This window comes from Pseudoliparis swirei, chromosome 7, assembly GCF_029220125.1.
Source record: "Pseudoliparis swirei isolate HS2019 ecotype Mariana Trench chromosome 7, NWPU_hadal_v1, whole genome shotgun sequence".
Classification (NCBI taxonomy): domain Eukaryota; kingdom Metazoa; phylum Chordata; class Actinopteri; order Perciformes; family Liparidae; genus Pseudoliparis; species Pseudoliparis swirei.
This window is the reverse complement of record NC_079394.1, coordinates 13353031-13380136: the sequence shown is the minus strand read 5'-3', so window position 1 is coordinate 13380136 and position 27106 is coordinate 13353031. Positions and strand designations below refer to the sequence as shown.

The following is a 27106-nucleotide window of genomic DNA, read 5'->3' as shown; positions in this document are numbered from 1 at the left end:
AATCAAACACGGGACACATCGACCAGCACAGTGGGCAGACAGCACCAATCAAACACGGGACACATCGAGCGGCTCAGTGAGCAGACAGCACCAATCAAACACGGGACACATCGACCGGCACAGTGGGCAGACAGCACCAATCAAACACGGGACACATCGAGCGGCTCAGTGAGCAGACAGCACCAATCAAACACGGGACACATCGAGCGGCTCAGTGAGCAGACAGCACCAATCAAACACGGGACACATCGAGCGGCTCAGTGAGCAGACAGCACCAATCAAACACTGGACACATCGAGCTGCTCAGTGAGCAGACAGCACCAATCACACACCGGACACATCGAGCTGCTTCGAACAAAACGGAGAAAAGTTGAATAGCTCCGGTAACCGGAGGAGCTGAATTCGGCTCTTTACCGGCAGGATGTCTGTTTCAAGTTAACGGAGTGACGTCACCAGGTGAGCTTACGGTAGCAGCAATATAACTGACAGCTAACAATAAGGCTAATGCTAACGGCTGATAAGATTTCATCCAATAATAAAGTGTAGCATTAAGTTCATTTAAAAATGTTCCAAACTTCAAAGTCTCTATATCGTTGTTTTGTAGACGGAATAATTCACTTTACGAAGAATTAAGGCATTTAAATGTCAAACATTTCTAACATTTAACGCTAGGGTTATACCATTTATTAAATGTTAAACATGTATTATATGTACACAGATGCTAGAGCCCTCTGAGGCTAAGTTGTGATTTTGGGCCATACAAAATAAACTGAATTAAATTGAACCTGTCTCTGTCTCACCTGTCTTGTGTCTCACCTGTCTCACCTCTCTGTGTCTCACCTGTCTTGTGTCTCACCTGTCTCACCTCTCTGTGTCTCACCTGTCTTGTGTCTCACCTGTCTCACCTGTCTTGTGTCTCACCTGTCTCACTTCTCTGTGTCTCACCTCTCTGTGTCTCATCTGTCTTGTGTCTCACCTGTCTCACCTCTCTGTGTCTCACCTGTCTTGTGTCTCACCTGTCTCACCTCTCTGTGTCTCACCTGTCTTGTGTCTCACCTGTCTCACCTCTCTGTGTCTCACCTGTCTTGTGTCTCACCTGTCTCACTTCTCTGTGTCTCACCTATCTCAGGTGCCAGTTATGCTGCAGTTCCCCCTGGTGGTGACAACTCAGGTGGACGTGGTCCTGGTGCTGGTCTCCCTGCTGGCATTCTGGACCCGACTGAGCCGCCTCAGCTCCCCCAACGCCGTGGTGTAAGTTTGTTTTTGCCACCTGGTCTCGTGGTCTCATAGTATCCTGGTCCCTGATGTCCTCTAGTGGTCTCCTGGTCTCTGGTTCCTGATGTCCACGATTCAGTTTTCAGTTTATTTGTATAGCCCATTTTCACAAATTCCCAATTTGTCTCAGAGTGCTTTACAATCTGTACACATAGACATCCCTGCCCCAAAACCTCACATCGGATCAGGAAAAACTCCCAAATAACCCTTCAGGGGGAAAAAAGGGAAGAAACCTTCAGGAGAGCAACAGAGGGGGATCCCTCTCCAGGATGGACAGATGCAATAGATGTAATGTGGAGAGAAGGACAGATTTAGAGTTTAAATACATTCAATGAATGTGACAGAGTGTATGAATAGTTCATAGTAGGCATATTCCACGATGGAGACCTCCACGATCCATCAGGCAGATGGCGGTGGGGAGGAGGAGTGGGCGGAGTCTCAACAGTGGGCGGAGTCTCAATAGGGCAATGTCGTAGTTGGTAGTAGTCATATTCCACGATCCAGACCTCGATGATCCATCAGGCAGATAGGATCTATGACGTCTCATCCGATGATCTTATGAGACGTGAAGTCAAAAGGACTCCGGGAGAAAGCAGAGTTAGTAATGTGTAATAGAGAGATGAAAATTCACCATAAGGAGAGAGAAAAGAGGAGATAGGTGCTCAGTGTATCCTAAATGTCCCCCAGCAACCTATAAGCCTATAGCAGCATCTCAAGGGGCTGGACCAGGTGAACCTGATTCAGCCTTCACTATAAGCTCTGTCAAAGAGGAAAGTCTTCAGTCTACTCTTAAACGAGGTGACTGTGTCTGCCTCCAGGACTGAAGGTGGAAGCTGGTTCCATAAAAGAGGAGCTTGATAACTAAAGGCTCTGGCTCCCATCCTACTTTTTAAGACTCTAGGAACTACAAGTAGTCCCGCATTTAGTGAGCGTAGCTCTCTAGTGGGGCAATATGGTACTACAAGCTCCTTAAGATATGATGGTGCATCACCAATCAAGGCTTTGTAGGTTAAGAGAAGAATTTTAAAAGTGATTCTTGATTTTACTGGGAGCCAGTGCAGAGCAGCTAGTGCAGGAGTGATGTGATCTCTTTTCTTAGTTTTAGTGAGAACACGAGCTGCAGCATTCTGGATCAACTGGAGGGACCTAAGAGATTTATTAGAGCAGCCTGATAATAAGGAGTTGCAGTAATCCAGTCTCAAGTAACGAACGCGTGAACCAATTTTTCTGCATCTTTTGAGACAAGATGTGCCTGATTTTTGAAATATTACGTAGATGAAAGAATGCAGTCCTTGAGATTTGCTTTACGTGGGAGTTAAAGGACAAGTCCCGATCAAAGATAACGCCAAGATTCTTTACAGTGGTGTTGGATGCCAGGGCAATGCCGTCTACAGAATCCACATCACCAGATAATTGATCTCTGAGGTGCTCAGGGCCGAGTAAAATTACTTCGGTTTTGTCTGAGTTTAACATCAAGAAGTTGCAGGTCATCCATGTTTTTTTGTCTTTGAGACATGCTTGAATTTTAGTGAGCTGGTTGTTCTCCTCTGGTTTGATCGATAGATATAGTTGAGTATCATCTGCATAACAATAAAAGTTTATGGAGTGTTTCCGGATAATATTGTCCAAAGGAAGCATGTATAAGGTAGTGGTCTCCTGGTCTCCTGGTCCCTGATGCGTCCTCCCACAGGTTCGATGAGGTCTACTACGGTCAGTTCGTGTCCCTCTACATGAAGAGAGTCTTCTTCATCGATGACAGCGGGCCGCCGCTCGGTCACATGATCATGGCCCTGGGAGGTGAGTTACCACGGCAACCGCTCAGCCACATCTACCTGTTGATGATGTCATCATGTGTGTGTTGCAGCGTACCTGTTGATGATGTCATCATATGTGTGTTGCAGCGTACCTGGGGGGATTCGATGGGAACTTTGTGTGGAACCGAATCGGGGCAGGTAGGAACACCAGTTACTGTAACACCACCCGGTGAGTCTGTTTGTTTTGTTCCACAGAGTGTCTCAGTAGTGCGTTTGTTTTGTTCCACAGAGTATCCCAGCAGTTTGAGTGTGTGGAGTTTGCGTCTGCTGCCGGCTGTGTGTGGTGCTCTCTGCGTTCCTCTGGTTTACCTGTTGACTCTGGAGCTGAAGTTCTCTCATCTGTCGGCTCTCGGAGCTTCAGTGCTGTTGCTGCTGGGTATAACAATACATATGTTCTGAATGTGACATGACTGGCTCCTTCAGGGTCTAACATGACTGTCAGTCCTTCAGGGTCTAACATGGCCAAGAGGCGTTCAGGGACTAACGTGTGTTCAGGGACTAACATGACTGGCTCCTTCAGGGTCTAACATGACTGTAAGTCCTTCAGGGTCTAACATGGCCAAGAGGCGCTCAGGGACTAACATGTGTGTTCAGGGACTAACATGACTGTGGGTCCTTCAAGGTCTAACATGACTTAGTCATTAACGTTCAGGGACTAACATGCTAACATGACCGCGGGGCGTTCAGGGACTAACATGACCACGGGGCGTTCAGGGACAAACATGACCACGGGGCGTTGAGGGACTAACTTGCTTACATGACCGTGGTGCGTTCAGGGAATAAGATGCCAACATGACCGCGGGGGTTTTCAGGGACTAACGTGACCGTGGGGGATTCAGGGACTAAAATGAGTTATCTTTCACGTTGTTTTCCAGAGAACTCTCTGATCGTCCAATCACGTTTCATGTTGCTGGAGTCGCTCCTCATCTTCTTCGTCTTGGTGGCCTTCCTCTCCTACCTGAAGTTCCACAACCAGCCTAACAGGTGGGTCCTCTTTACTAATCCTAGTTCCTTTAGCATAGGAAACACTGGACTCTCCTTTACTAGCTCCTTTATCATGTATGTATGTGCCTATGTGTGTGTGTATATAAATATATATATATGTATATATACATATATATATATATGTGTATATATAATATATATATATATGTATGTATATATATATATATATGTATATATTTATTTATATCTGAATAATAACCAGATCTTTGACTTGAAGTTGTTTCAGATTCTGTTGGCTGCTGCTGTCTGGAGGTTCATGTGCTGCAGCTGTGGGGTGAGTGTGTGTGTGTGTGTTATCGTGAGTTAAAGTGTTTGTGTGTGTTAACGTGAGTCAAAGTGTGTGTTAACATGAGTTAAAGTGTGTGTGTGTGTGTGTGTGTGTGTCAGGGTGAAGTATATGGGTGTGTTCTCCTATCTGCTTCTGGTGGGCGTGGCCTCTCTGCACACCTGGAACCTGATTGGAGACCGAACTATCAGTCATGTGAGTCCAGATCATATATTAGTGAATTGATCAGCTCATCAATATTCAAACCTGTGTGTGTTAACGTGTGTGTGTTTGTGTTTGTGCACACAGCTGAGTGTGTGTGTGCAGTGTGTGTGTCGGGCTGTGTGTGTGTTGGTGGTTCCTGTCCTCCTCTATGTGTTCTGGTTCTACCTCCACCTGACTCTCCTCCATCGTAGTGGACCACATGACCAACTGATGAGCTCCGCCTTCCAGGCCAGTCTGGAGGTAACACACGCACACACACACACACACACACACACACACACACACACACACACACACACACACACACACACACACACACACACACACACACACACACACACACACACACACACACACACACACACACACAGAGAAAGAAGAAGAAGGAAAGAGTCATAAGGGCAGAGAGGATCTCAGGGTCACGACCTCCTTCCATGGACTCTATGTATGGGCAGCGCTGTGGGAAAAGAGAGAGAATCATTGGAGACTCACTCCACTAGCTCACTCTGCTCAGACTAAGACTATTAAACATGTGTAAACAACTCAACACCACCTCACATAACCTTCCTCCACCTCTCTAAAGGTGTAGCATCCCACATATCTCTCCACTTGTGTGTGTGTGTGTGTGTGTGTGTGTGTGTGTGTGTGTGTGTGTGTGTGTGTGTGTGTGTGTGTGTGTGTGTGTGTGTGTGTGTGTCTTTAGGGCGGTCTCTCCAGAATCACTCAGGGTCAGCCTCTGGACGTCTCTTATGGAAGTCAGGTGACTTTAAGAAGCTCCGCCTCCCAACCAATCCCCTGCTGGCTCCACTCGCACAAAGCCAACTACCCAATCAGGTGCTGCCAGGTCACACGGACATAGCAGCCAATCAGAACGCTGCCAGTTCATGTTTGAGTAACGGTACTTCCTGTTCAGGTATGAAAATGGGCGGGGCAGCTCTCACCAGCAGCAGGTCACCTGTTATCCTTTCAAAGACGTCAACAACTGGTGGATCATAAAAGACGCCGGCAGGTGGGTCACCCTTTCTGCCCCCGGGCATGCTGGGAGATGTAGTCCCTATCTATGCTGCAGTCCAATAGTCCTCTTTCGTGAGGAAGGTTCTGAGTGAAAGGACCCGGAAGAATCTGGAGCTTCCTTTACCAAAGGAAAGGAGCTCCAATGCTTCCTTACTTGGTTCATTGAGCAGAGGAAACACTGAAGCTTCCTTTCCCAAAGGAAAAATGATCACACTGCAGTAAAGCTCTCTCTGGTGTCGTACTGCAGCCTCAGCCCTCATTGCTTAATTCTTTTATTATTATAGTGAAAGTGGAGAGTATCTAAACACTGCGTTATCTAATCCTAACTCCTCGTGAACTCTCCTTCCCATCTTTCCTTGACCCCTCAAGCACAAGTGGTTCGGAATAGACGCTAGGAGTTACCTGTTTGACTCTTGTGTCTCAACAGACAGCAGCTGGTGGTCAGCAGTCCTCCTCGACCTGTCCGTCACGGTGACGTCATCCAGTTGGTCCATGGGATGACCTCACGCTTCCTCAACAGGTGACCTGGCTGCTGCGCTGCATTCAGGGACAATCGGTTATTATTGTCTTCACTATTGTTATCATTATTAATATTAGTTTTGTCATTCTTAATATTATCATCATTATTATTGTTAGTCATGATGTAGCAGCTCCGATGAGCCCTCACTCTCAGGAAGTTTCCGGTTACATCGACTTCAACGTTTCCATGGCAGCACAGAACCTGTGGAGAGTGGTGAGCACACCTGAATCTATCATATATATATATATATATATATAATCCTGGTACCGCAGGTGTGTTACCTTAACTTCCTGTCATATTGCAGGACATCTCCAACAGGGAGGCGGAGTCAGAGTCCTGGAAGACGATCCTGTCTGAGGTTCGATTGGTCCATGTGAACACATCGGCTGTCCTCAAGGTACTTTAGTACCTGATTACCTTAGTACCCGAGTACCTTAGTACCTCACCTGTCCTCAAGGTACCCGTCTACCGTAGTACCTTAGTACGTCAGTACCTTAGTACCTCAGCTGTCCTCAGTACCTTAGTTGTCGTCACGGTACCTGAGTACCTTGAGGACAGCTAAGAACTGTGACTTCTAACCATGTGTGTGTGTGTGTGTGTGTGTGTGTGCACGCTTGTGTGTGTAGCTGAGTGGTGTGTCTCTTCCAGACTGGGGTTTCCGTCAGTTGGAGGTTGTAGCGGAGAAGCAGTCTAAGGCTCACAGTCTGGTCTGGACCGTGGAGGAGCACCGCTATGGAACCAGTACGCCCCTGAGCCACTAGCTGCATACTTAGTGGTGCGTTTAAGGACAGTGGGACCTCTTAGGTTTGATTTCATTGTGTGTGTAGGTCAGGAGCAAAAGGAGAGAGAGGCGGAGCTTCATTCTCCAACTCATATTGACGTGGACAGAAAAATTTCCTTCTGGGCAAAATTCTTGGAGCTCCAGGTATTGCATCATCACGTAACATCCAATCAGAGGGTTTGGTGTCACAATTCATAAGTGATGATGTCACGTTGTCATGACAGTGGAAGATGCTGACGGTGAAACAGGAAGACTCTGAGCACAAATATAGCTCCTCCCCTTTGGAGTGGATCACCATGGAAACCAACATTGCATATTGGCTGCACTCCTCCACCAATGTAACAAAAACACACACACACACACACACACACACACACACACACTCAGACACTCAGACACACGCACACACTATCTTTCTCTTTCTCAGGCTCAGATCCATCTGATTGGTAACCCAGTGTCATGGGGCGTGGCCCACATCAGCCTGCTGGCCTATCAGCTGCTGGCAGCCATCTACCTGTTGAGGAGGAGGCGAGGCTTAAAAGACCTCCCTGATGGTACACAGACACACACAGACATGATGTATGTTGTAAACCATCATGAAATGATAATAATGATGATGATGGTGTGTGTGTGTGTGTGTGTGTGTGTATAGGTGTGTGGGCTCAGTTTGTGTGTCTGGGGTATGTGTGTGTTGGTGGTTGGTTGGTGAACTTTGTTCCCTTCCTCCTGATGGAGAAGACTCTCTTCCTGTATCACTACCTGCCGGCCCTCTGTTACCTGCACCTGCTGAGCCCGGCCCTGCTGGAGCACACACACACCCAGCTGCTCAGGTACACACACACACACACACACACACACACACACACACACACACACACATCTGCTCATGTAGACACACACTCACCTGCTCATGTACATACACACTCACATCTGCTCAGGTACACACTTACCTGCTCATGTACACACACCTGCTCATATACACAGACACACCTGCTCAGGTAAACACACACACACACTCACACCTGCTCTGCTCTGTGTTTCTGTAGCAGATCGACACACCGCCGTGCGCTAGGTCTGTGTGTGTGTGTCGGGTTGGTGTGTGTTTACCTGTCCTATCGAACCTTCTGCCCTTTGACCTACGGGACACCAGAGCTATCGGCCAATCAGCTGCAAGCACTGAAGTGGAGAGACTCGTGGGACATCCTGTACCGCCGCCGCTAGACAGGCAGACAAGAAGCACCTCAATGCAACACCAGGTGTTTGTGAGTGATGTCAAAGGTGATGTCATGTTGGAGCAGATTAAGAAGCACACGATTCTCCCACAATGCAACAGTAAAGGTGGATTCTGCTCTGTATGCAGTCTGGTGTGAATAATAAACAGATTCAAATGAGAATCTTGTTCTTTTATTTTTAAAGGTTATTGTCTGTTTGAATCTGAATCTCGTTTTCATTAATTAATTTTATTTCAGAGTTCAGTGAAATATGTTTATATTTTAGTTTCTTCTACAAATGCTGACAAATAATTTCTACATTTGGCTTTAAATATTTATTTATTTTTAATCACCTAAAAAACATGTTTAGAGGTTGTCTGTATGTTCAATCTGTTACAACTTTAATATATATATGTATATGCATATGTATATATGTATATATATATATATGTGTGTATGTTGATATATGTGTATGTGTGTATATATGTATATGTGTGTGTGTGTATATATTTATATACACTACCGTTCAAAAGTTTGGGATCACCCAGACAATTTTTTATTTATCAAATGAGTTGCAAAATGTATAGAAAATATAGTCAAGACATTGACAAGGTTAGAAATAATGATTTGGATTTGAAGTATTACTTTTTTTCTTCAAACTTTGCTTTCGTCAAAGAATGCTCCTTTTACAGCATTGCAGACCTTTGGCATTCTAGCTGTTAATTTGTTGAGGTAATCTGTTGAAATGTCACCCCACGCTTCCTGAAGCACCTCCACAAGTTGGATTGGCTTGATGGGCACTTCTTGCGGAGCATACGGTCAAGCTGCTCCCACAACAGCTCAATGGGGTTGAGATCTGGTGACTGTGCTGGCCACTCCATTACAGACAGCATACCAGCTGCCTGCTTCTTCCCTGAATAGTTCTTGCACAATGTGGAGGTGTGCTTTGGGTCATTGTCCTGTTGGAGGAGGAAATTGGCTCCAATCAAGCGCTGCCCACAGGGTATGGCATGGCGTTGCAAAATGGAGTGATAGCCTTCCTTATTTAAAATCCCTTTTACCTGGTACAAATCTCCCACTTTACCAGCACCAAAGCAGCCCCAGACCATCACATGACCTCCACCATGCTTGACAGATGGTGTCAGGCACTCTTCCAGCATCTTTTCACCTGTTCTGCGTCTCACAAATGTTCTTCTGTGTGATCCAAACACCTCAAACTTGGATTCATCTGTCCAGAACACCTTTTCCAATCTTCCTCTGTCCAATGCCTGTGTTCTTTTGCCCATACCAATCTTTTCTTTTTATTGGCCAGTCTCAGATCTGGCTTTTTTTTGCCACTCTGCCTAGAAGGCCAGCATCCCGGAGTCGCCTCTTCACTGTCGACGTTGACACTGGCGTTTTGCGGGTACCATTTAAAGAAGCTGCCAGTTGAGGACCTGTGAGGCGTCTATTTCTCAAACTAGAGACTCTAATGTACTTGTCTTCTTGCTGAGTTGTGCACCGGGGCCTCCCACTTCTCTTTCTGCTCTGGTTAGAGCCCGTTTGTGCTGTTCTCTGAAGGGAGTCGTACACACCGCTGTAGGAAATTTTCAGTTTCTTTGCAATTTCTCGCATGGAATAGCCTTCATTTCTAAGAACAAGAATAGACTGGCGAGTTTCACAGGAAAGTTCTTTTTTTCTGGCCATTTTGAGAGTCTTATCGAACCCACAAATGTGATGCTCCAGATAATCAACTAGCTCAAAGGAAGGCCAGTTTTATAGCTTCTCTCATCAGCAAAACAGTTTTCAGCTGTGCTAACATAATTGCATAAGGGTTTTCAAGGGTTTTCTAATCATCCATTAGTCTTCTAAGGCGATTAGCAAACACAATGTACCATTAGAACACTGGAGTGATCGTTGCTGGAAATGGGCCTCTATACACCTATGGAGATATTTCATTAGAAACCAGACGTTTCCACCTAGAATAGTCATTTACCACATTAACAATGTATAGAGTGTATTTCTGATTGATTTAATGTTATCTTCATTGAAAAAAACAATGCTTTTCTTTGAAAAATAAGGACATTTCTAAGTGATCCCAAACTTTTGAACGGTAGTGTATATATATATATATATTTATTTATTCATAAGCTGACAGACATACAAAATAAAAATAAAGTTTCGTATTTTGTATGTGTGTCAGTTTAAACCCAGTACGGTGGTTCCGGTCACCGGTAGGAAACACAACCCGGACCTCATTATCTGAAACACCGAACCGGAAATTGGTCTGAACGGTGAAACACTTCGGAAGTTGCTCCACCGCAAAGCCTGCTGGGTAATATGTTAACGACAACGTTGTGTTGATTGGAGCTCTTTGGCGCGTGGAGGCAGAAAGTAAAGACACAAAAAGACAAGATAAACCGACTTTAATGAAAAAACTCAGATAAAAGAGAAGAGACGGAAGCCGCTGCAGGTCGGAAAGGTTGGTGTTGGCTGCTAATCCTAGCATCAAATGAGTCGGAGGTAGCTGATGTCAGTACCTCCGACTCGTACTGAAATACTGCGAGGTAATACTTTGTAGTACTTTGAAGTATTACTATGTAGTACTGTGGGGTACTACTGGTAACGTTACTAGTAGCTAGGACTGTGAGGTAGTACTAGTACTGTGAGGTATCACTTGTAACGTTGCTAGTTGTACACTACTGTCTTCAGTAGTACTATAGTATTACTGCAGGAGTACTAATAGTAGTACTATAGGACTACTACAGTACTAATAGTAGCTTTGCTTATGTTGTCAGCTGTACCTCAAGTGTAGTAGTAAAGGACCACTCTGCGTGCGTGTGTGCGTGTGCAGGTAGACATGTCTGTCTCTCTGTCTGAAGAGAGAGACCGGATCCAGCGACAGGTGGAGCAACTGGAACAGAGTCTGTCTGCAACATACCCTGAACTGGAGCTGCTGAGCAGTGAGACAGGTACCTGTCTGTCTGTGGCTGAGCATGTGTAAAGACCTGTCTGTGACGGAGCAGTGAGATGGATACCTATCTTCCTGTGACTGAGCACTGAGACGGGTACCTGTCTATCTGTGATGAAGTGTTTCACAATTTGACCTTTGTTGTTGTTTTTCTGGTCAGGTGATGAATCGGATGGAGATGATGCAGAAGAGGAGAGACAGGTACAGACATACTCATCACTGACCGTTGCATCGTCGGTGGTCCTGTCTGTGGTTACAGTCTGTAGTTGTATCTCTATTCCTGTCTGTGGTTCTATCTCTAGTCTTGTCTGTGGTCCTTTCTGTGGTCCTGTCTCTAGTCCTTTCTCTGGTTCTGTCTCCAGTCCTGTCTTTTTTCCTGTCTGTTGTTCTGTCTCTAGTCTTGTCTGAGGTTATGTGATGTCTCTAATCCTGTCTCTGATTCTGTCTCTAGTCCTGTCTGTGGTCCTGTCTGTCGTATTTTATTATTATTTAATATAACCTGATATGATATAACATAATATAATAGAATACATATAATAATTATAACATCATAACATCATGTGACACTGTGGTAATGTCATAATATCATGTTATACTGTGTGCATGTATGTGTGTTCAGTGTGCTGCAGGTCTGCTGGCTCAGAGAGAGAAGATCCAGAATGAGATCCAGAACCTGGAGGAGGTCCTGGGTCCACATAGTCCCATCTGTGTGTCAGGTACCTGTCTGTGAGATACCCGTCTGTCTGTCAAGTACCTGTCTGTGTGTCAGGTACCTGTCTGTCTCTAAGTCTCCTTTGAAGGTGAAACAAATTATTCCTCTTGTCTGTTGTTCTGTTCAGATGATGATGACGACAGCAGCAGCAGCAGCAGCAGTGAAGAGGTCAGTGATATCTTCACACCAGCTAGAGACAGACATGTCAATGTTATACTAACTGTGCCTGTCTGTCTGTGCCTGTCTGGTCAGAGTGAGCTGGGTCTGTCTCCGTCAGCAGACTCGTGTCTTCAGATGAACCTCGTCTACCAGCAGGTGGTTCAAGAGACCCTGGACCAGCTGGAGACATTACTGACACACAACTCCAGACAGCAGGTCAGTACTGATACACAACCACAGACAGCAGGTCAGTATTAATTGTATTTATCATGTTTAGAAAGAGCTTGTGTCTCAGCTGTCTGGACCAATCAAAGAGTCCTCCAAGGTGCGGCCCGTCCATCCCTCCTGCCAGCAGCCAATCAACATGTACCTGGGCCGCTTCCTCAAACCATACTTTAAGGACAACCTGACAGGGCTGGTAAGACACACACACGCACGCACGCACATACACACACACACGCACGCACGCACGCACATACACACACACACAGTCTCACTGCTGACAGCAGACCAATGAGACGCTCTGTTGGTCCGTCTCCAGGGTCCTCCAGCCAATCAGGAGACAAAGGAGAAGGCCAGCAGGATGACTGGTTGTCTGGACGAGAAGAAACTGAAAGTAAAACGATGTAAGACTAAAAAGAAGCACTAAACTTTAATTTATCAGGTCTGTATATATGTACACATATGTGTATATATACACGTCATTTGTATATATACAGATGTGTGTATACATACATACGTGTATATATTGATATAGATATAGATATATATCTGTATACATACACAAGACTCTATATATATAAGCGTATATATATGTATATACTAGTGCTGTGAAAAATAACGCGTTATGATTAAATTACAGGATTAATTAGTTGTTTTTTTAACGCATATAACGCATGCGCAGAATGAGCTTCTTTGTTCTTTTATTAAACTAAACAGCCGTCTGTTGTTGATCGTGTCTACACAGCAGCATGTCATTCTGTCTCTACGTGTCGAGTTAATACTTCTCGGCTCTCCGTCTCGCGCGCCGCAGAGCTCCGATGCCGGCGTGTGCGCGCACATCGGGACGAAAAAAAGTCACTTGCACCCCCAACAACTCTTCTGTGATGCGAGCACACAGGTGAGCACTCTCACTAGCACCCCCGTCACAAAAGCTGACGCTACATATGGAGTGAGTACCAAACACCATCTCCCGGTACTCACCTGAGTAACTCACTGAAAAAGTTATGTGCACCCCTGTGTATAAATGTATATATCCGTCTTTTGTCATAAATCTTTATGTTCTCACAAAAATATACCGAGAATATCGGTAATATGTGATTAATCATGATTAATCCACAGAAACCTGTGATTAATTTGGTTAAAATTTGTTATCGTTTCACAGCCCTAATATATACACAGACACATACATGTATATTGAGTACACACATTTACTATTGCGCTCCAAATAGATTCAACAATTAAATACTACCAATTAATTTACTTTCAATGTGTAATATCTCTCTCTGTCTGCCTGTCTCTCTGTATGTCTGCCTTCCTAACTGTCTGTCTGTCTCTCTGTATGTCTGCCTTCCTAACTGTCTGTCTGTCTCTCTGTATGTCTGCCTTCCTACCTGTCTTTCTGTCTGTCTGTCTCTGTGTCTTTAGGGGAGAGCTGGCAGAAGACTCTTTTGTTCCACTCAGTTACCAGAGACAGTCTGAGGAGGCTCATCCAACCTAAACTATCCAAGTAACATCACTTTATGATTATTATTACGATTATTTTTAATGATTATTTTTATCCCAGCTTGAGGTTTCAAGTCAAGTTCAAATGTCTAAACTACATCGACTGAAGTAAATCACTGAGACTCTTTTCAAACCAGCACACTACTACAATACTACACCACTACACTACTACAATACTACACCACTACAATACTACAATACTACACCACTACAATACTGCACTACGACAATACTACACTACACGTTTACACTACTACAATACTACACCACTACAATACTACACTACTACAATAAGTCATTACTACACTACTACAATAAGTCTTTACTACATTACTACAACAGGGTGGACTACCTGAGCCAGAAGCTGTCCCGAGCAGCGGAGACAGACAAGCAGCAGCTGAGACAGCAGATGGACATTCTGGAGAGAGACATCGAGCTGCTCAGGTGTGTGTGTGTGTGTGTGTGTTGGTGTGTGTGAGAGAGTGTGAGACACTCGGGTACATGCTACTGAAGATACACTGGATGCTAGTGACCTGTTTAATGGGAGACTGTCTCTGATTGGTCAGAGCGAAGGAGGACAGCGAGCTCGTTGGTGGTCGATACGATGAACATGATTGGGCGAAAATTTCTAATATTGATGTAAGTAGAAAAATCCACCAATCACACGTCTGACTCCAGAGACACGAGACACATAGTGACACCCTCTTCAGTTTGAAGGGACGAGGGAGGCGGAGGACATCTACAACTTCTGGCAGAACTTCCTCCACCCGTCCATCTGCAAGACCACCTGGAGTCAGGAGGAGGTGCAGCGGCTGAAGGAGGTCAGCAGGAGGCACGGAGAGAGACACTGGGACACCATCGCCTCAGAGCTGGGGGTGAGAAAGACCTGTCTGTCTCTCACCTGTCTGTCTCTCACCTATGTGTCTCTCACCTGTCTGTCTCTGACCCGTCAGTCTCGCCTGTCTGTTTCTTACCTGTCTTGCTCTCACCTGTATGTCTCCAACCTTTCTGTCTCTGACCTGTCTGTTTCTGACCCGTCGGTGTCACCTGTCTGTCTCTCAGACAGGGAGGACGGCATTCCTGTGTCTCTAGTCTCAAAGCAGTCTGTATCTGAACCGTCGGTCTCTGACCTGTCTGTCCCTCACCTGTCTGTCTCTCAGACGGGGAGGACGGCCTTCCTGTGTCTCCAGACGTTCCAGCGGTTCGTCTCAGACTCGTTGAAAAGAGGCGTTTGGGTTCCGGAGGAAGACGCTTTGCTCAGAGAGCTCGTGGACAAGATGAGAATCGGGAACTTCATCCCCTACACGCAGTGTAATTGCATCACACTATGACATCACACTATGACATCACAGTCTGTCATCAGATTATGTCATCACTACGTTGGTGTTTCGCTGACGGCCGTCTGTCCCTCTCCACCTGTCTGTCTCTCTCCGCCTGTCTGTTTCTCAGTGAGTTACTTCATGGAGGGTCGAGACCCGTCTCAGCTGATCTACAGGTGGAACCAAGTGTTGGACCCGAGTCTGAAGAAAGGCTTCTGGACCAAAGAGGAGGACCAGGTAGGCAGGGGGCGGGGCTTACACAGGATACACCTGCTCTTGTAGTCTGTTTATGAAGGAGCTGAGGCAGCTCTCCTGATGAACTGTGGGAGTTGTAGTCTCCTTGAATTAATGGCACAAAACTACCTGACTACAGAATTACATAACACAATATGATTACAGTATAATACTGATAATCAATCATCTGTATGAAGCTTTCACACACTCTGTCATCCTCTCTGTCTGTCTGTCCTCTTCTTTGTCTGTCTGTCCTCCTGTCTGTCTGTCTCTCAGCTGCTGCTGCATGCCGTGTCTCGTTTCGGAGAGAAGGACTGGTGGAAGATCCGGTTCGAGGTTCCAGGACGCAGTGACACCAGCTGCAGAGACAGGTGAGAGCTGATTGGATAACAGAAGGTGTGTGTGTCCTCAGGTGTGTTCAGACAGGAAGTGACCTGTGTGTGTGTGTGTGTGTGTGTGTGTGCAGGTATTATGACTGTCTGAAGGCTGAAACAAAGAGAGGAGTGTTCGACCAACAAGAGAAGCAGCTGCTGCTGCTGCTGGTGCAAAAACACGGAGTTGGTGAGATACCAAGTAGTCACAGAGAGGCTCATGGGTAATGTAGTGGTGGAGGTCTACTTGATGACTGAAAACCAATCACTGATCAATAATGGAAACACTCTTGTTCTTCAGTAGTGGGATCAAGTAGCAGTAGGAAGTCAGATACTACAGATATATGTATGCATATTGCATACATATAATATGTGCGTGTGCGTGTGTGTGCTTGTGCGTGTCGTCAGGTCATTGGGCGAAGATCGCTGCAGAGATTCCTCATCGTTACGATGCTCAGTGTCTGAGAGAGTGGAGGAGGCAGAACAGAGCAGCACAATCTCATCCTAAGGTACACTCCCCTGGTCTCTCTTAGTCTCTCTTATGTATATAATATATATCCTTACTCTATCTCTAAGGCTGAGCCCTACAGAGGACATAGTTTCGTGGTTAATGTACGGGTATCACGTTTTTTTAAATTATTATTGATAAGCCGTGCAACATTAATTTATAATCAACATATAATGTAATTTATACGTATATATATATATATATATATATAATATTCTTCTGTCAACAGAAACCTAAAACCACTGGAGAGACTTCAGGAGGTGAGACTCGTCCCACCAGGAGGAAAAATCGGAGACGAAAGGTGATCCTGAAGGTCGAGGAGAGCAGCGAGGAGGAGGAGGTGGAGGTGGTGTACATGGACAGTGATGAAGAGAAGAGTACAAAGACGAAGGAGGAGGTAGTGCAGAGTGCTGAGGAGGAGGAGGAGCAGGAACAGCAGGAACAGCAGGAGGAGCAGCAGCAGCAGGAGGAGCGGCAGCAGGAGGAGCGGCAGCAGGAGGAGGAGCAGCAGGAGTCCACCTTCCCCTCCATGCAGGACTGGATACCAGCAGGGGCCCAATGTTTCACCTCCCTGAGCTTCCGACCGGTGGAGCTACCTTCTTCTGGACTCGCCCGCAACCAGGTCCCGGTCCGGTCCACCATCCTGGGCCCGTTTGGCCGCTCCGGGGTCCTGGGCCCGGGTCCCAAGGAGCTGCTGTGGACGGAGAGCTGTGGCGGCAGCAACATGATGATGGTGTCACCACAGCAGCTCCGAGCCTACCTGAATCGCCAGGTGGAGAAGTACAGCAACCGGCGCACCGCCCCCCCCCCAAAGAAGATCCACACCAACAAGCTGAGCCCCCTGAGCCGGGCCATGGACCTGGGTCTGGTCTACGAGCTGCAGGCCGCCGTGACGCCATGGATCGGTAACGTGCTGATCCCCCAAGAGCACCGAGCGACGGCGGCCCAGGCCCTGAGGGAGCGAGGAGGCGCCGCTCGGCTCCTCTCCACCCCGGTCTTCCTGCTCCTCCTCCAGGCCATGAACGTGGACGCCTTGGGCTGCAAGGAGATGATCGAGCAGAGGAAGAACGGGGTCCTGGTCCTCGATCCGCCGGCTCCGACTCCCGTCTCCATCCGGCACGGCAGCATGGCAGAACTTCTGCAGCAGAAGAAACTCATGGAACAGGAGGAGCAGCGCAAACTGATCCTGAACCAGCTTCAGGTGCTGTATCAACCTCCGATGCCTCCTCAGATGCATCCTAGGATGTCTTCCGTGTCCTTTCCTCGGGCTGTCTTCATTCCTCATACCGTCTCACCCCCTGCCTTCGCGGTCCCAGTGGCCCTGAAGGCCACATCCACCTGCTCTGCTGCTGTCCACCAGGACGCTCTGCCGAAGACACAGAACCTGATGGTCGCTGCGTCCTGTTCCACCAAGCCCGGTCCTGCCCCCAGTCCATCGAGCCTCATCTCAAGGCCCCGCAAAGGGAGGGGGCGAAAGGTAGCAGAGGATCAAAAAGAGGGGGTTGTGGGCGGAGCCAATAATGGTGAGGGAAGAACATGTGGCCGTCTGATCAGAGAGAGAAAAGGACGGAGGACTCGGAAGCTGAATCTGAAGGCCAGAGCTGTGCAGATGCAGCTGTTACCTCCGACTCTCAGTGTAGCCCCTCCCCCCTCCATGCCGACCTACCAGCAGCTTTCTTCCTCCACTTCAAGCTCCCCAACTCCTTTCCTCAACGATCATGACTACACCTGTTTTATTCTGCGCCTGAGTCCTCTAGGCTCCGCCCCCAATGCGCCTCAAAAAGCCCCACCCTGCAGGAAGAAACAGGGGAGGAAGAAGGCGGACGAATGTGTGGGTAGGACAGGTAAGGCGGGGGGCGGGGCCAGTCCAGGTGTGATCGAGAGAGGAAAGAGGAAGCGGACTCCACAGGAAGCCACTCGGGCCAAGGTACTGTGTGTGTGTGTGTGTGTGTGTGTGTGTCCTCTTCCTCCTCCTCCTCTTACTCCTGTGCTTTTTGTTTCCAGGCTGAAGCTGAGAAGAAGAGATCTTCTCTGAAGAAGCGCACTCGGGCAATAGCCATTCGTATTCGACCAACGGCTGGTCTTCCTGGCGTCTGTTTGTTTCCACGCCAGTCGATGTGGGTCATGACCCCAGGTGGGATGGTCAAGCTCGTGGACGCCCCGCCACAAGGCGGGCAGCTGACGTTGGTACCACACACCCCCCTTCCAGCTCAGCTGGTCGTAACCTCCCCCTGCCCCCCCACCGCGGCGTCCGTCCCTGTACACCCCTTTACTTCCATCATGCGACCTGACTCACACCCCGGCCCCTCCCTCCACCCCTCCTTCCACCCCCAGCCTCAGCCCAAACTCTTCATGCCATATATGGGCACGAAGGTAGAGCCCCCCTCGTTGCACTTCGACCCCTCCCTGATGTTCCCGGAGTCTCAGGACGCAGTGTGTGATTGGCTGAGCGGCCGGGGGGGCGTGGTGGTACCTGGACTAGCCGCGTCTCTTCCTTACCTGCCGCCCTTCGTCAGCAGCCTGAACACACTCAGCGCGCTCCTCCGCTCCAAGACGTCTCTGACCAAATCCTCCCTAAAGCTGCTGTGTCGAGGGTCCGAAACCCAATGGCCCACAACAGGGCCGCCCGGCAGCACAAAGACCAGTCAGCCTCCAGAGCTGCCCGACTCCACCTCTGACCTTGGACCGGACACACCAGGTACTATACCCGACACACCAGGTACTATACCCGACACACCAGGTACTATACCTGACCCACCAGGTACTATACCTGACCCACCAGGTACTATACCTGACCCACCAGATACTAAACCTGACCCACCAGGTACTATACCTGACCCACCAGGTACTATACCTGACCCACCAGATACTAAACCTGACCCACCAGGTACTATACCTGACCCACCAGATACTAAACCTGACCCACCAGGTACTAAACCTGACCCACCAGGTACGATAACTGACCCACCAGGTACTATACCTGACCCACCAGGTACTAAACCTGACCCACCAGGTACTATACCCGACACACCAGGTACTAAACCTGACCCACCAGGTACTAAACCTGACCCACCAGGTACTATACCTGACCCACCAGGTACTATACCTGACACACCAGGTACTATACCTGACCCACCAGGTACTATACCCGACCCACCAGGTACTATACCTGACACACCAGGTACTATACCTGACCCACCAGGTACTATACCCGACACACCAGATACTAAACCTGACCCACCAGGTACTATACCCGACACACCAGATACTAAACCTGACCCACCAGGTACTATACCTGACACACCAGGTACTATACCCGACACACCAGGTACTAAACCTGACCCACCAGATACTAAACCTGACCCACCAGGTACTATACCTGACCCACCAGGTACTATACCTGACCCACCAGGTACTATACCCGACACACCAGATACTAAACCTGACCCACCAGGTACTATACCCGACCCACCAGATACTATACCTGACCCACCAGGTACTATACCTGACCCACCAGGTACTATACCTGACACACCAGATACTAAACCTGACCCACCAGGTACTATACCCGACACACCAGATACTAAACCTGACCCACCAGATACTATACCTGACCCACCAGGTACTATACCTGACCCACCAGGTACTATACCCGACACACCAGATACTAAACCTGACCCACCAGGTACTATACCCGACACACCAGATACTAAACCTGACCCACCAGGTACTATACCCGACACACCAGATACTAAACCTGACCCACCAGGTACTATACCTGACCCACCAGGTACTATACCCGACACACCAGGTACTAAACCTGACCCACCAGATACTAAACCTGACCCACCAGGTACTATACCTGACCCACCAGGTACTATACCCGACACACCAGATACTAAACCTGACCCACCAGGTACTATACCCGACCCACCAGATACTATACCTGACCCACCAGGTACTATACCCGACACACCAGATACTAAACCTGACCCACCAGGTACTATACCCGACACACCAGATACTAAACCTGACCCACCAGATACTATACCTGACCCACCAGGTACTATACCTGACCCACCAGGTACTATACCCGACACACCAGATACTAAACCTGACCCACCAGGTACTATACCCGACACACCAGATACTAAACCTGACCCACCAGGTACTATACCTGACCCACCAGGTACTATACCCGACACACCAGATACTAAACCTGACCCACCAGGTAATATACCCGACACACCAGGTACTAAACCTGACCCACCAGATACTAAACCTGACCCACCAGGTACTATACCTGACCCACCAGGTACTATACCCGACACACCAGATACTAAACCTGACCCACCAGGTACTATACCCGACCCACCAGATACTAAACCTGACCCACCAGGTACTATACCCGACACACCAGATACTAAACCTGACCCACCAGGTACTATACCTGACCCACCAGGTACTATACCCGACACACCAGATACTAAACCTGACCCACCAGGTACTATACCCGACACACCAGATACTATACCTGACCCACCAGGTACTATACCTGACCCACCAGGTACTATACCCGACACACCAGGTACTAGACCTGACCCACCAGGTACTAGACCTGACCCACCAGGTATCATGCTATTTTGTGTGCGTAATAATAAATTCCACCACAACATTAACCAATGACGTCAGCTCTCATCAGTGTTCAGGTGTTTTATGATTTAACACGGCGTGTCAGAGCTCATCCCGTTGTGTAAATGTGTGTTGCAGCTCCCTCCGTCAGCCCTGACCTCCTGCAGGAGGAGGAGGAACTCGTTGAGGTGCTACGTCAGCTCGTGGCAGAGCGTTTCTCAGGTAACCCCGCATACCAGCTGCTGAAAGCCCGCTTCCTGTCCTGCTTTACTCTCCCCGCCCTCCTGGCCACCGTGCGGCCAATCAGAAAAGAGACTGTGACCTGCCCAACCAATAAGGAGGTGGAGGAGGTGCAGGAGGAGCTGAAGAAGATCAAAGGGAGAGGCAGGCAGAGGAGAGCCGAGGTGAGTTCAGTCGTGACATCATGAAATACAAACAAGGTGAGATAACAACAGACGGTATTAAACGTGATGTGTCTGTCGTGCTCTCCAGAAGTCTCTGCTGCTGTGTGACGGAGCTCCAGCCAATCACTACTCAGGGATCCACAGCGCGGGAGCGCCTCTGTCCCGCTAACCACAGGTCACATGTTCAGCTTCTCAGGTCCTCGTTCAAAATAAAGTCTACAGGAACAAAACACTGCTGTGACCTCTGTGGTGCGTTCAGGAACCTCAGAAGAAGTGGCGAACTTGCACTTTGTTGTTTTTGGTTGTCTTGTTTATTTTTTATTCAGATTCTGTAAAGAAATTGTTCTGTAAGTATGAGCGAATTAATTTGTAATAAAGAGAAAGTTTCTGTGAAATGAAGCTGTGTGGGCTCTTGTGATTGTGAGGATACTTGTGGGTTTGTTTCTGACATTTTCTCTTTGACAGTTTAAGTTGTGACTTCTTCGTTGGTTTCATTTCAGCTCAGAGGGTTAGGCAGGAAGACAGGAGTGTTACATCACTTCCTGTTTAAGTCAGCAAGTGTTTCCTCTCTGACTTCTGCTTCACTTCCTCTTTCTGTCCCAAAGAACTGACTTTGATTAGTTTAATATGAAACACAGTAATAAATATATTATTATTATCACTTTGATGTTTTCATCACTTTAGAGTTTAAGCTGTAATACCCTATTATTGTTGTTGTTATTGTTGGTTATGAGAATCTGATCCAGAAACAAGACAACCTGTTGGATATGCAAATGAGGTGTCGCTGTGATGTGATTGGTAGATTCAGATAAATGTCAGAGGGAGGAGTCAAAAACAGGAAGTGACAGAAACAACTTCTTAAAAAACACAGAAGAAGAGAGAGAGAGAGGTCCTGTAGTGAGCCAGTGAAGGTGAGTGTACTGTATTGTACTGATACTTAGTTTATGTGTATTCTCTCAATGTGAGTGTGTACTAATACTCGGCGTGTGTACTCGTACTCAGATGGAGCCGCTGTGTGAGGACGAGCTCTGCTGGCTGCAGCTCGATGATTTCAGAGTTCTCCTCATCAAGAACATCGAGCCGTCAAGAATCACTCCATACCTCCGCCAGTGTCAGGTATTGCTCCTCTTCCTTTCTCTCTCCTCTTTCTCCTCCTCATCTTCCTTTTTCTCTCCTCCTTCTCTTCCTCTCCTCTTTCTCTCTTCCTCTATTACTTTTTCTCTCCTCTTCCTCGCTTCCTCTCCTCTTCCTCGCTTCCTCCTCTTCCTCCACCACCTCCTCCTCCTCTCTGTTGAAAGGTATTGGTGGTTGTTTTCCGACAGGTGGTCAGTGCTGAGGATGAGGAGCAGCTCTTCAACGACCCGACCCTCGTGGTCAGGAGGAGGAAAGTTGGTAAGAGACCCGTTGTCACCCAATCAGATCCTCTGAGGCTCCTGAACCTGACACCTGAACTGACCTTTGACCTCTGTCCTCTGCAGGAGCCCTGCTGGACATGTTGCAGAGGACAGGGGTCAAAGGTTACACAGCCTTCCTGGAGAGTCTGGAGCTGGATTATCCTCAACTCTACAGCCGGATCACCGGGAAGGAGCCCAACAAGACCTTCAGCATCCTCATCGGTCTGGTGACCTGTCTGACTGTCTACCTCAGGGGTTCCCAAACTTTTTAGGCCACGCACCCCCTTCTACATCCCGACCGGGTTCACGCACCCCCAATCCCCCACACTTTTTCTTTTTTTCCGCTCCGAGAAGAGTTGTTGACGGGGGGGGGGGGGGGGGGGGTGCTAGTGAGAGTGTGCTCACCTGTGTGCGCGGATGTGTCAGCGCGTAACACGGCAGAGCGATGCGCGTTATGGGAGCGGCGGCGCTGGGCTTAGCCCAGAAGAGTGAAGCAGCGAAATTTGTAGACATAGAAACACTCTCAGACAGAAGCTTGCTGTTACGTGCGCCTGCTGCCAGTCTGACTCCGCTGCTTTGGGTGAATGACGTCAAGTGCGACCTGGAGGTGTTAACCACTTGTGTGCCAAATCTTTTTTATTTTAAATTAACATTCGGGGCTAATTAAAAAACATCCGGGGCTTTAGCCCCGGATGTTTTTTAGCCTAGGGACGCCACTGAGTCTCACGCTCAATGCGTGACACTTGAGAGCCCTGAGAATGTTTAATATTAATTATTACACCATTAGACCGCCATTACATTTTTCCTCTCGCGCACCCCCTAGAGACAGCTCGCGCACCCCCAGGGGTGCGCGCACCACACTTTGGGAATCCCTGGTCTACCTGTCTGCCTGTTGACCTGTCTGAATGACTACCTGTCTGTCTGTTCACCTGTTTGAATGACTACCTGTCTGTCTACCTGCTCCCTCTTCAGACACCGCAGGTGAATCCGGTCTGACTCGGTTCTTGATGTCGGAGCTCAGCCGCCTGCAGAGGGCGCTGCAGGAGGAGAGGAGGCGTCGCCAGCAGGCCTGCTCCATCGCCAAGGAACAGGTGGGCTGGTTCCGAAGGAGGTGAGACAGGTAGACCTCGGGTCCGTGCTGACAGTGATGTGTCTTAGGAGGCGTGGTCTCGGCAGCAGCAGCTGAAGGACGGCGAGCTGAGGAAGCTGACTGAGCGTGTGCAGAAGGTCCGTGAGGAGCGTGAGCGGCTGAGCGAGGAGGTAAAGCAGCTCCGGGATCACAACTACAGTCTGATGGCCGACGTCAACACGCTCGGTCAAGAGAAGAGCGCCGCCCTGCTGGCCAACCGGGACCTGCAACTAGAGGTCAGCTGACACCCCCATTGACCACACACAGAGCTGCAAACCAATCTGACCTCTGACCTCTGTGTGTGTGCAGGTGGAACGTCTGAAACACACCGTGCAGCGAGTTGAGAGTCAGACCCGACTGCTGAGAAGACGAACACAGAAACCACTCCAGGAGGTAGATCCACTTCAACTGCTTTCACTACTGACACTTCTACTTATTTCACTACTGACACTTCAACTGCTTTCACCACTGACACTTCTATTGCTTCCACTATCGACACTTCAACTGCTTTCACTACTGACACGTCTACTTCCTTCACTACTGACACTTCAACTGCTTTCACTATCGACACTTCAGCTGCTTTCTTTACTGACACGTCAGCTGCTTTCACGACTGAAAGTTCTACTTATTTCACTACTGACACTTCAATTGCTTTCACTACTGACACTTCTGCTGCTTTCACTATCAACACTTCAGCTGCTTTCACTACTGACACGTCTACTTCCTTCACTACTGACACTTCAACTGCTTTCACTTTCGACACTTCTCAGCTGCTTTCATTACTGACACTTCAGCTGCTTTCACTACTGAAAGTTCTACTTATTTCACTACTGACACTTTAACTGCTTTCACAACTGACACTTCAACTACTTTCATTACTGCCCCCCCCCCCCCCCCCCCCACACACACACACTGTGTAAGTGCCGTATTTGTCTACATCTATGAGGACCAACACTGGTGTCAGATGAACATTTTGAAATGTGTGTTTTCAGAGCAGAAGTCTGGCTCCGCCCACAGAGACCCCCTTCCATCCAATCATAAAGGAGCTAAACAAGGAAAAGCAGGAGGAGAAAAAAGAGGAGAAGGAGGCGCAGGAGAATGAGGGTTCAGCTCCTATTCAGCTGAACCTCCTCACTACAGTGTTAAGGAAACAGATCCACAGAGCAGAGGAGCAGAGAGACAATGTGAGGAGGAGGAGGAGGAGAGATGGTGAATAATAAGTCACAGGATTGGTTCACTAAGCTGAACTAAAAACATGTTGATGTTTCCAGAGTCAGGAGGAGGAGGAAGAGGAGGAGAAGGAGGAGCTGCTCTCTGCTCAGCTGAAGGGAGAGGTCAAGATGTACCATCAACAAAACCAACAAACAATCAGACAGCTGGAGGAGGTGATCAGAGAGAGGGACAAGGTGAGGAGGAGGGGAGGAGGCGGAAGAAGAGGAAGAGGTGGAGGAGGAAGAACAGGAGGAGAGAAGGGGGAGGAGATGGAGGAGGAAAAAAGGGAAGGAGGACGATTAGGAGGAGGAGGATACGGAAGAGGAAGAAGAAGAGGGGGAGGAAGAAGATTAGGAGGAGGAAGAGGTAGAGGAGGAAGGAGAGGAGGAGGAGTGTGTTAATTTAATAATTCCAGTGAGGAAGAGGAGGTGGAGGAGGATAAGGAAGAGGGGGAGGATAAGGAGGAGAAAGAAATGGTTGGAGGAGAAGGAGGAGGATAAGGAAGAGGAGGAGGAGGAATAAGAAGAGGGGGAGGAGGAAGATTAGGAAGAGGAGGAGGAAGAGCAGGAGGAGGAGGTTGAATCTGACTCCTGTGTCTCAGGTCCTGTCATCGTGGACGCAGCAGCAGGAGGAGGTGCGGCTGCTCCTGCAGGAGAAGGACCAGTACAGGGAGCAGGTCAGACGGCTCACAGAGCAATGTGACAGGCAGGAGCTCCTCCTGAAGAGGTCACAGGGGGAGGAGCTACAGGTGAGGACACGCCTCCGCAGACTCAGGTGCTATACTCACCAGGTGAGTCATAGGAGGAGGAGGTGATGACGTAATGATGACTTAATGATGACGTAATGATGACGTAATGATGAATCCCGCTAAGTGTGAGAGGAGTGTGAGCAGCGAGGAAGAGGAGGAGCCCAGAGAGGTCACTGCTAAAGGTGAGTCAAGTGAGCTGTTGCTTCATACCAGGTCACACGACCCGGTGTCACGCGACCCGGTGTCACGCGACCCGGTGTCACGCGACCCGGTGTCACGCGACCCGGTGTCACGCGACCCGGTGTCACGCGACCCGGTGTCACGCGACCCGGTGTCACGTGACCCTGTGTGACCAGGTAGCAGTGAGGTGCGTAGTGGAACGTCTGTGGAGAATGAAGAGGCGTCAGTGCTGCAGCAACTGGACTCGCCTGTAGGAGGAGCCACAGAGTCTGATCACAGGCCCAGCACTGCTGCATCATGGGTAATTTACTAAACCAGCTCTAACTTTAGACCTGAACCAGCTCTAACTTTAGACCTGAACCAGCTCTAACTTTAGACCTGAACCAGCTCTAACTATAGACCTGAACCAGCTCTAACTTTAGACCTGAACCAGCTCTGACTTTAGACCTGAACCAGTCCACCTGTCTGTCTGCAGGACGAGGAGACGGGCGGCGGTCTCTCCTCCAGAACGCCGTTCTTCTATCGCAGGTATCAGCCGGTTTCTCTTAAATTTTTATACAACTTTTTCTGCAGTCTGAGCTTCTTGTTTCCATGACAACAGGAAGCTAGCCCTCAGGTCAAAGGTTGTCTGCAAGGAGTACACAGCTGGTAACCATGACGACAGCAGTGGCAGTCAAGTCACCGACTCTGATTGAAGAAGAGCGTCTTTCAAAATAAGAGTCTAACATTTTTCTGTTCATGTCATTCATATTCATCAAAGAGGTGAAAAGTTATATAATAATAATAGAAGTAGAAAATACGGTTTCCCAAGTAAATATCTTTTTGTACTGAACACATTATTCAAAATGTAGATGTTGTTTTCTCTTTTTTTTCATAATAAAACAGATCAACCAGAAGTATTTCCTATGATTTTCATTTCAAACTTTTCACCTGTTCATGTCTTTCATCAAAAGCTTATATTTTTAGAAAAACATGAATTTAAGCAAACTGCCGACCCTGCTCTTGTGTTATAATAGTTTATATTATGGTCTGTCTCAGTGATTCTTTATGCCATAAAGTGTATGGTCTACTTCCTGTCTTTGACATGTATCTCGGGACCCAGCGGGGTTCCCGACCCTCAGTTCGGATCCTCCTGGTCCAAACATTTCGCCTGATTAAAGACTTTAAATAGTTGTTCTATCTATGGCGTCAAACTGGAGTTGTAGTATTTACAATTTTCTCTCCAAACAATGAACGTCGCATCGCGTTCTGCGCGCTTGTTGCCATGACGACCCAGAGACGCGCACACTGGAGACGTCAACCGACAATTTAACGGATTC

At 48.1% G+C, this 27106-nt stretch overlaps 3 protein-coding genes across 4 annotated transcripts; all 3 read left to right on the top strand.

Annotated features, from left to right (window-relative positions):
- On the top strand, positions 1–8293 carry pomt1 (protein-O-mannosyltransferase 1). The gene is made up of 20 exons (XM_056419095.1): positions 1–456; positions 1130–1251; positions 2966–3072; positions 3177–3227; positions 3319–3465; positions 3965–4073; positions 4312–4368; positions 4482–4575; positions 4669–4824; positions 5288–5418; positions 5498–5593; positions 6026–6118; positions 6235–6331; positions 6423–6515; positions 6745–6859; positions 6946–7043; positions 7124–7237; positions 7327–7453; positions 7552–7729; positions 7946–8293. Exons 2-20 carry the CDS (start codon positions 1139–1141, stop codon positions 8118–8120), a joined length of 2151 nt encoding a protein of 716 aa, XP_056275070.1. The 5' UTR covers positions 1–456; positions 1130–1138; the 3' UTR covers positions 8121–8293.
- A 2003-nt stretch (positions 8294–10296) lies between these two features.
- Positions 10297–21523, top strand: snapc4 (small nuclear RNA activating complex, polypeptide 4). Its single transcript, XM_056419077.1, has 21 exons — positions 10297–10571; positions 10944–11061; positions 11221–11261; positions 11680–11776; positions 11900–11940; positions 12025–12147; positions 12209–12349; positions 12473–12557; positions 13579–13660; positions 13999–14100; positions 14223–14295; positions 14367–14531; positions 14817–14967; positions 15106–15212; positions 15486–15580; positions 15676–15770; positions 15989–16089; positions 16318–18015; positions 18093–18786; positions 20859–21124; positions 21213–21523. The coding sequence occupies exons 2-21, from the start codon at positions 10950–10952 to the stop codon at positions 21291–21293; spliced, it is 4350 nt and encodes a 1449-aa protein (XP_056275052.1). The 5' UTR covers positions 10297–10571; positions 10944–10949; the 3' UTR covers positions 21294–21523.
- Positions 21524–21628: 105 nt separating this feature from the next.
- Positions 21629–26683, top strand: card9 (caspase recruitment domain family, member 9). 2 transcript variants are annotated; one of them, XM_056419132.1, is made up of 13 exons: positions 21629–22240; positions 22447–22516; positions 22603–22740; positions 23491–23609; positions 23677–23883; positions 23957–24040; positions 24640–24831; positions 24919–25053; positions 25461–25607; positions 25732–25789; positions 25964–26088; positions 26263–26315; positions 26389–26683. In XM_056419132.1, the coding sequence occupies exons 1-13, from the start codon at positions 22127–22129 to the stop codon at positions 26480–26482; spliced, it is 1536 nt and encodes a 511-aa protein (XP_056275107.1). In that variant the 5' UTR covers positions 21629–22126; the 3' UTR covers positions 26483–26683. The 2 variants fall into 2 exon arrangements, with proteins under 2 accessions (XP_056275107.1, XP_056275106.1); XM_056419131.1 differs by having other exon boundaries at positions 25461–25649.
- The last annotated feature ends 423 nt before the right edge of the window (positions 26684–27106 follow it).

Bases quoted from the DNA above. Each gene is read 5' to 3' on its own strand.
- pomt1 (XM_056419095.1), top strand. From the start codon at position 1,139: ATGCTGCAGTTCCCCCTGGTGGTGACAACTCAGGTGGACGTGGTCCTG. The intron at 5,419-5,497 runs GTGCTGCCAGGT...CTTCCTGTTCAG, and splicing joins AAAGCCAACTACCCAATCAG to GTATGAAAATGGGCGGGGCA. The intron at 6,516-6,744 runs GTACTTTAGTAC...TTGTGTGTGTAG, and splicing joins ACACATCGGCTGTCCTCAAG to CTGAGTGGTGTGTCTCTTCC.
- snapc4 (XM_056419077.1), top strand. From the start codon at position 10,950: ATGTCTGTCTCTCTGTCTGAAGAGAGAGACCGGATCCAGCGACAGGTG. The intron at 11,777-11,899 runs GTACCTGTCTGT...TGTTCTGTTCAG, and splicing joins TAGTCCCATCTGTGTGTCAG to ATGATGATGACGACAGCAGC. The intron at 14,532-14,816 runs GTGAGAAAGACC...TCTGTCTCTCAG, and splicing joins CCATCGCCTCAGAGCTGGGG to ACGGGGAGGACGGCCTTCCT.
- card9 (XM_056419131.1), top strand. From the start codon at position 22,127: ATGGAGCCGCTGTGTGAGGACGAGCTCTGCTGGCTGCAGCTCGATGAT. The intron at 24,041-24,639 runs GTAGATCCACTT...GTGTGTTTTCAG, and splicing joins CACAGAAACCACTCCAGGAG to AGCAGAAGTCTGGCTCCGCC. The intron at 26,089-26,262 runs GTAATTTACTAA...GTCTGTCTGCAG, and splicing joins CCAGCACTGCTGCATCATGG to GACGAGGAGACGGGCGGCGG.